Consider the following 9,317-nt stretch of genomic DNA (forward strand, 5'->3'; position numbering starts at 1 on the left):
TAAATTACCCACATCCAAATGGATGTAAACCTCACTTTCCTCAACGCCCAAAGTCATATGATAATTGATCTTCGACTTATACCCCCGAATTATGAAACGACCCAAAATCGGGCGTTACATTTTTTAATTGAACCGGTATGGTGATTGATTTTTGGTTTAACCAGTTCGACGAGTTTCTATAATTTTCATTTTTTTTTATATTTTTATATATATTTTTTTATTTTTAAATTTTCATATACATATATAAATTTAAATATTAAAAATACATACAAATACAAGTTGTAGATCAATCCAAAGATATTAACAAAACAAATATCCTTAAGTTTTACGTCAATCCATATATATTAAAAAGAGAAATAAAATATAATACGAAAACAAATATAGTCTTCGATAAATACAAATGTATGAAAAAAAACACCATAACATTTAGCATATGTTTTTATTCAAAGAAATCTAAATAGACATGAAAAAAAATACAAAAGTTTGTTATGCAAAATGATGCATTTCCGTTTGTTCTTATATAATTTAACCGATTCAACCCGGTTTTGTTAAAAACCAGCAGATTTATTCCGATTCAGAAATAAATATAAAACCGATATTAGTTGAACCGCTTTCTGATTCGGTTCTCAGTCCAACTGGTTCGACCAATTGGTTCAAACCGGTTTTTAAAACATTAATTGCTTTAAATATTAATATTAGATTAAAATGGAGCAAATATTTTTGTGATTCCTCAATTAAAGTGCATCTTATTATATAACATAAATTTCAACATTTGACAAGAATATATGGATTTCTCAAAGTGATTACTAACTAAAGCTAAACTGTCTGTGGACTGTCATTATTTACATAAATGATTTCACAATATTGCCAACTTAGTGGTTAATTATCTTGCGATATACATAAAACAAGAGGATGATAGGTTCATGATAATACATCTCTGGTTTTGGTATTTTGTGATCTCCAAAAAACTATAATGCTAAAAATCACTATTATATTTTCTTATATTATTATATTTAATAAAGATAGTTTATCCCAAATAGGATTACCATGTTGCAGGGTACAAATTGCAAGATATAAAATACAACTTATCACACAAAATGAGATACATTAATAAAATCGTCTACAAAAGTAGATAGAATCAACTGTTGACTTTCCTGCAAATCTTCCTAACTTCACCACTCTTACCGGTCAACGGAGTGATGTTTCCCATTTTAACCATCGACTTTGCAAACTGCTGGAAGAAAAGCTCTTGATTTGCCGCATACTGCTTCACATACTGCATCGTTTGCTGGTTCTGAGTAAACAATATCTCATCAGAGCTAAGAAGCCCCTTCGAAGCTATCAAGTTCTTGTAGTAACTGTTATCGAACTTCGTCGGTGACACAGGATCCAAGAAAAACAGGTTCTGATCGCCGCCGGATCTCGGGCAGTTCTGACGCAGTTTTGCAGCATAAGATTGGTCTAACGATAAATCCGGCTGCCCATTGCCGGAGTTGTTGTATAACCTTTGCCTGAAACTAGTGCACCTAGCGTTTCCGATTGTGTGACTTCCTGCAAAATCAAATACCAAAACCTTTATCAGGTAACTATGTTCGAATTTAAACCGAGTTTTCAAGATTTTCTTGAACATTAACCTACTTTTCAAGGTTTTCTTGAATTTTAACCCAGTTCCAAGATTTTCTTACCAGATAGTGTAACGAAATCAACAATGTCAAGACCCTTGAGCTTAAACTTGGTGAGAATGGTCTGAAAGGTATTGTTTGGAGCTGGGATATTTTGGTTAGAACCACTCAAGCTTGCACCTAATGAATCCCTTCTTCCCAATGGCACTTCCCAACTAGGTCCACCAGCCTGCATGCACAAGTTCAAAACACGCTTCTTTAATTTACAGACAACAAAATCGAAACTTTTATCCATGGATTTCGATACGTACAAGAACAGTCGAGTCTCTTGCTGCCAAAGCCAATGCATCCGCACAGGAGACAGTCTGAGGACATGCCTTCTCCAATGCAGCTTTGATTTGGTCAACAACTTCGAACCCACGAGCTGAGTTTCGGTTAGGAACGGATCCCTTCTCGCTAATGATGCTTCCACTGTTGTCTAGAAGTATTGAACCATCACAACCCTAAAGGATATCATTTGGTTGCAAAAGAAAGTTAGTTTTAATTCTAATCAAATGATGCGTTTTTGTAGCAATATAGGAATTAATTATGACTAAGAACAAACTACCTTTACGAAACAGTCGTGGAAATGGAGTCTGAGCAAAGAAGCAGCCATGCGAGCCTCTTTTGCGACAGCTTTTGTGACAACAGACCTAACGATGTCTTTAGCCTGTGGGCAGGAGTGGTCGTAGAACTGAGGGTAGAGGTTGGATGCATTGGTTAGAGCTAGGATAGATATGAAGACGATGATCAATGTGATGGAGTGAGACATTGTGTTCATGTGATGCGGCTAGCTTCGAATGAAGACGTTATGGTCAATGGAAGGTTTGTGTTGTGATTTGTATAAGAAGTGGAACTTGGATTCATGTATTTATAGACAAATCATTTAGCCTTTTGTATTAACATATAAGCTTTTAATTAGTTTAATTGGTTAGCTTGCCAATAACTTTTCAGAATATTTTTTTAATACTAAACACTTATATAATAAATATTACTTATGCTACCATTTGGTTCTTTATTGATGCTGGATTTTTGTTATGGGCTGTTTCTTCTTTTTGCTTGTTTGATTTTTTTTAGTTGCTGATTTTTTTACATTTAAAAATACATTGTGGTAGCGAATGAGATGATAAATGGACGGCAATTTGCTCCTTTAAAGCTTTTTTTTTTATGATAAAGTCACTTCTTTTGAAGACTACATTCATAGATCTACGGGATATAACATTGTTATGCATGATCCGTTGTACTCTACTAAGAAGTTACACCTCATCCGACGCAAGAAAACCAAACGTATCAAATGCAAATGGTATGAACACGTGTTGATTTGCCATACACGTTTTTTCCATGTTTGGTGATCTTGCATATAGCAGTTTTTAATACAGTCTTTCCCGTCGTGAAACCCACAGCCCTCAAGCCTATGAGAGAGGATACCCCCGTAAAATCCACACATGCATGTTTCCCTCCAACCCATCCGTCACACCCCCAAACCAGAACGGCGGAAACGTCCGGAGGCGGGTGACGTCATTGTGCAGTATCATAACAATTGCATATAAATGAAACATAGCAAATCCAAACATCATACATCAATATATCAAATTACATTGTTTTACATTTTGCTTATGTTCTTTAAATACACAAAACAAACAATATTGAGTAAATTCCATTAACCTGCTTATTGATTTCCTGAGAATACAAGTCGTTTGAAAAGCATCAACATAAAATATGCTGGTGAGTTCATGAGCATTTTGTATAAAAATCTGTGATAGTTGGAAAAAACCAGAAAATCCTATATTTTCTTATCAATGATTGTAAGTCTTGTTTCCAATCAAGTATAGTCGCATGTGTGTTTATCGTTTTTCGAAATCATATAAAATCTTTTTCCCCAGAAAATCCTATATTTTCTGATGTATAAAACGGTAGAACTAAAACCCAAGATTTGTGTGGTAAAAGATTCGTTGAGCGTATCCAACATTAGTTGTTTATAATCGAAAGGTGTAACTTGTGCAAAGTTCTCAATAATAACTGTTATATTCTTAGTGATTCGTTATAATCATACTAATATGACGGAGTGTCTGTTCTGACGTTCTTCAGGCGTTGGTTTTGTTTAAGACATTTGTCACCCTAGATTGGCCGGTCTAGCTGTAAAGAGCAACAAAGGTGCGGGGTGTCAACCCCATATAGATCTATACACAAATTTGTAACGCCCGTGGATTCGGGATAGTTAATTTAGAGATAATAGGGGTCGAAAATGAATTTTTGGAAAAAGATTATTTAGAATGAATAGTCTTAACCAAATTTTAGAATACATCTCAAGGGTTCCGTACATATAAAGAATGTTGAAATCCGAGTTATAACGAAGAAGTTATGGTCCGTCGAAGTTTTACGGCAAAACCGACACGACACTAAGAGACGTAAATAGTGAATTTATGATGGAGGACTTTATAGCCTTAGAAATCTAAACAAAATTTGTAGTATACGTTAAACCGAGAACATATAAAAAAAAAGAACGCCCAAATCTGACTTCATATGAGGAAGTTATGAATTTTCTAAGATTTGGCTTAGCAGTGCACAGCCTGAGACTCGAATTTTAGATCGAGCGGTTTTTGGCCTACGCGATCTAAATGAGAATTGAAGATCTCATTAATAGGAACTCAACGGTAAAAATACAGACGAAAATAGAGTTTGTATGTAGAAGTTATGAATTTTACGCGGACATTTAACAATATAATCTCCTCGTACTGTTAAATTTAAGATCGGTCGAGAATTAGCCGACGGAGTCAAAATAAAAGTTGTAGATATTATTTTTACCTACGCGTGGATATAAAGAAAGTCAAAAACGGAGGTCGTATGTGAAAGTTACGGATTTTAGAAGCCGGAAGTGTGCTGTGCGAAAATAGGTGATGTGGCACAATCTTGGCCATTACTTCCTCCCCAAGTCTTGCCACTAGATGGTGACGTATGGCATCAAGTTCAGCCATTTTTCACCCTATAAAAAGAACCTCTCCCACCTTCATTTTCTTCATACCTTTCCCATTCTTTCTTCTCTTTACTCTCTCTTTCTCTCTAGCCCCCGAAATCCCTTGAAAAGCCTAGGGAACCTCCCTAGCACGAGGCGGAAGCCCCAGAGTGCTCGACGGCTCTAAGAAGAAGAGCTTTTCGGCTCAGCAACACTGCTCCAAGGAAAGCCCGGTTTTCTATAAAATCCGTTGTAAGTGAGCTACGCCTACGCTATTTTTAATATAACTTTTATTTAATTATAGTAATGTTATTAGGAACTTATAATAAGTACATTGGCTATTATTATGGGTTATATAAGTATTGTTTAATGCTTATATAATAGTAATAGTAGCTAAACTATTAATTAGTCTCGACGAATAAAAGACTAAACTCTAGTGGTAATAATACTAGGTTTCATCAAACAAAATTATTTTTTTAAGAAGCGAAGCGCTGTCTGAGTTCAGAATCACCGCCTTACCAAGTGAGTGCATAGTTACTTTCATCTTACACATAGATATGAAGTATTTTATATAAATTACGTGTTGTGTGTGCATATTATCTGTATACTTGCTACTATGCTGGATGAACGATTTTATACATGTTTTAAATGATTTTAACTGTATATGTATTTTATATTTACAAAATATGTTGGGTAAAACATGGGTAGATGTAATAGTTGTTGGGTGACCAAATAAAATAATGAGAGGCCTCATTATAGATGTTATTGATTATCCAGTAATCTAGCGGAGTATAGATGACGACCACAGACTATTCTAGACAGTCTAGTGGAAAGCTAGCAGGCTCGCAACCTGTAGGTGTTTATTTGAACTGTGTGCTCACCAGCAGTACTCCATCCCCCACATGGTTGTCTTATTTGACATGAATTGCCGAGGAACCCCTGAAGCATGCGTTGTCACACTGATGAATGTCCCTTAGACTAGGTTTCTTGTGTTAGATGTTTTAGGGACATGTAAAGTGAGGATAACGGAAATGGGTAATCGGGTTTGTTTGGTTTGATAAAGTTAATAAACTTATTTATTGTGGGTTGAAAACCCTATGTACTCAACAGGTTTCCCAACCTGACCCACTCAGTTTACTTATATCACATGTGTTGATATGAAGTCACATTACACTTAGAGATTAAGGAGATATAAATCACTAGTGATAATGAATGTAAGTTCTGTTTATGCTTATGTTTCTATATTGACGATGGCATCCCAAATGTTTTAAAATGAATAAAAATATTTTTCTTCGAAAATGCTTTGATAACGTATTTATTATGTTTTACTGGGAACAAATTCCGCAACATTTTTATTAAAAACGTAGTCTGATTTTTATAAAGCATAAACAAAAAAATCGGTCTTTTCTGGCCGTGAAAATGGGTATGTCACAAAATTCCCGCTCCCCTCCAGGAGACTCTGGTTATAACTCTTACAGGACTTAAAGCGTACACTCATATATATATATATATATATATATATATATATATATATATATATATATATATATATATATATATATATATAGGTACTGTGAAGATGCGTCTGACTAGAATATTAACAGGTGTTTGTATCAAAAATCGTTGTAATCCGTTATTTATTACGTAAATAACAACAGTGTACTCATTGACTTGATATTTTGTTTTCATTTGTAGAAAATATTCCCTTTTAAAATCAGGTTTGTCAAAATGACCCAATATTCTTTATGTTGGCAAAATGGTCCTTCATTTTATAATTTGTCCAATAATGACTCGTATTTGTCAAAAGGTGACTCAAATCTATGTGAATTATTTAAAGTGTTCCATTTTCTTCGAAATACATGTTTAAACAATTTTTGACGTTAATATTTATGGTTTTTGTCATAAAAACTTGTAACTTATATTTTGTACCATAATAGTTCTTGCTTCTTTGTATAATTTGTGAAATATAATTCAAACACCTGAGACTTGCCCAAGATTTCGAGTCCTTGGAGTTTTTATAACTTTAGCACATATAATTTAGCATACAAGCATAACAAGCAAATAAATCAAGGTTTAAAACAAGGTTTTGACTTGTATTTTCCCCCAAAAACAATAAAAGATAAAAAAAGTAGAGGTTTGAAGCTCACCTTGGTTTAGTTTGTTGGATGATTTGGAGAGATGTTAAGGAGTTTCCAAGTTCCAACACTGGGGGGGGGGGGTTGATAACTCTTTGAACTTTTAGAATATCCTAAGAATATGTACCCAAAATTTTATGTGTAAATATAATGAAATTTACAAAATAATGTGGAGAATCACTAGTCAAGAAAATAAGATACTTACAAAAATCTAGGAATTTCTTTGAAGGAATGTAACTTGAAGCTTGAATAAGTTTGAGAGCACACTTAGGAGTTCACAACTTATGGATATGAGAAGTGGGATATGGGAAAGAGTAGTTTACGTTTTCTAATATAGAGGATAATGAGTGACTTGACACTTGCTTGGAGTACTGGTGGACAAAGCTTTGTTATCCATGGTTATTTTGTGTTAAACTGGGATTGGCATGCGAAATGGGGATCACATCAAATCATAAAGTCAAACCCCCTTATCACTTTATGATCTAATATAATACTTTTATAAATAATAAATGTTAATTTATTTAAATATGTTTTTAGATATTCAAATTTGGCATAAAATAGAGGTTTAAGGGATCTAAGTTATGAAAAATACGAGTTTAGTGGGATTCCCGACGTCCAAAATACGTTAAAATGAAAAAAAAAAGTCTAAAATAGCCTAAAATCCAGAGTCAAATGGTGAGTTTCGGAGTCACTTGGTGAGTTCTAAAGTTCATCTCATGTTCCGGAGTGGGTTCAAGAGCATTTGGAGCAATTCCTCCATTTCCTGAGTCAAACAATTGTTCTGAAGTCAACTCTTATCCAGAACTACTTCCTTCTGAGGCTGCGAGGGTTCCAAGGCTACAAGGCGTCCGGTCGAAGTTGTGAAACCTTCCGAAGTACGTGAGGCATTCCAGAGCAAAACGGGAGGTTCTGGATCAAAATGGTTCCGAAGAGAGATTGCCCGGTTCTTGAGAAGGTTCAAAACTGCTCTCACATTCCGGAGTCAATATAAGGTTCCGAAGTCAGAGGGAGTTCCAAACTAGGTGGGCTCCGAGCCGAACAAGGAGGCTTCGAAAATGAAAAGTGTATTCCAAAATGGGTTTGATCTTTCAAGTATTTTCATTTCGTTTTGAGTTGGTTTTGACTAAGGAAACTTCATAGGAAGATTTGAGAGAGATTTGAGGTACATAGAGAGATTTGGGAGAGATTTAGAGACATATATGCTTTGCATTATAACAATACATGGTTCATTAGGAATCACAATGTAAACCTTAACGTGTTAGCACAAGCCTTACAATAGTTGATGTTTTACACGAGGACAAAATATCCTAGCTAAAAATGCTAGTTGTGACATCATCCCCCCGTTAGAGAGAATTTCATCCCGAAATTCTTCTGAAAGGTAGGATCATGAACGTGAGAATAAGTGAGGGTACTTCTACTTCGCGTTCCCAAGTGAATTCTGGTCCACGCTTAGCTTTCCATCGAATCTTCACAATCGAAATACGACTCTGTTTTGTGCGCTTCACTTCCCTATCTATTATCTCGACCGGTTCTTTGACGAACAAGAGATTCTCGTTTATCTCAATATCTTCTAAAGGAATAACCAGGGTTTCATCAGATAATTACTTTTTCAAATTTGATACGTGGAACACGAGGTGTACGTTGCTGAGCTTCAAAGGTAGTTGCAGCTTATAGGTCAGCGGACCAATTCGGGTAAGAATCTCAAACGGTCCAATGTATCGAGGGTTTAACTTTCCTCGTTTCCCAAAATGGATCATGCCTTTCTAGGGAGAGACCTTCAATAACCCTCGATCTCCAACTTAGAACTCCAGGGGTTTTCGTCGTCTGTCAGCGTAATTCTTTTTTCGGTCATGTGATGCTTGGAGTCGGGCTTTGATTTGGATTATCTTCTCTGTAGTTACTCAGATGATTTCTGGTCCTGTAAGGGTGTTGTTTGGTGATTGCCCTTTTACCAGATGTGTGTCACCCACTTCATCCCAACAGAAGGGCGATCTGCACTTCCGGCCATACAAGGCCTCAAAAGGAGCGACTCCTATGCTCTTATGGTAGTTGTAGTTATATGAAAATTCAATTAGGGGCATGTGGGTTTCCTAGTTTTTGCCAAAATTTATTACACATGTCGGTAGCATGTCTTCTAGAGTCTAAATAGTTTGTTCGCTTTGGCCATCGGTCTGAGGATGGTAAGCAGTGCTCATATCGAGTTGGGTTCCCAATGCTTTCTGGAGCGTCTGCCAATAATGAGAGGTGAATCTACTATCTCGATCTGAGATAATAGACATGGGAACTCCATGAAGTCTCACCACCTCTTTGAGGTATATTCACGTTATCCTTTCCGTTTTGTACGTATCCTTTATTGGCAGGAAATGGGCGAATTTTGTTAATCGGTCAACTATCACCCAGATAGCATCCAAACTGTCTGTCGTCTTGGGTAATTTGGTTAGAAAATCCATTGTGACCCTTTCCCATTTCCACTCAGGTATTTCGGGTTGTTGAAGTAGACCCGAGGGCTTCTGATATTCCACTTTAACTTTAGCACAAGTGAGACACTTGCCTACATAAGTGGTAATC

The 9,317-nt window shown here is 35.8% G+C and overlaps 1 protein-coding gene across 1 annotated transcript; it reads right to left on the bottom strand.

Moving 5' to 3' along the window:
- Positions 1–974: 974 nt before the first annotated feature.
- LOC145036875 (peroxidase 72-like) lies at positions 975–2,492 on the bottom strand. Its single transcript, XM_078985399.1, has 4 exons — positions 2,230–2,492; positions 1,934–2,125; positions 1,686–1,851; positions 975–1,551 (listed from the first exon to the last, which is right to left on the bottom strand). Exons 1-4 carry the CDS (start codon positions 2,440–2,442, stop codon positions 1,139–1,141), a joined length of 984 nt encoding a protein of 327 aa, XP_078841525.1. The 5' UTR covers positions 2,443–2,492; the 3' UTR covers positions 975–1,138.
- Between the last annotated feature and the right edge of the window lie 6,825 nt (positions 2,493–9,317).

The sequence above is a fragment of the Lactuca saligna genome, chromosome 3, assembly GCF_052625555.1.
Source record: "Lactuca saligna cultivar CGN05327 chromosome 3, ASM5262555v1, whole genome shotgun sequence".
NCBI lineage: Eukaryota > Viridiplantae > Streptophyta > Magnoliopsida > Asterales > Asteraceae > Lactuca > Lactuca saligna.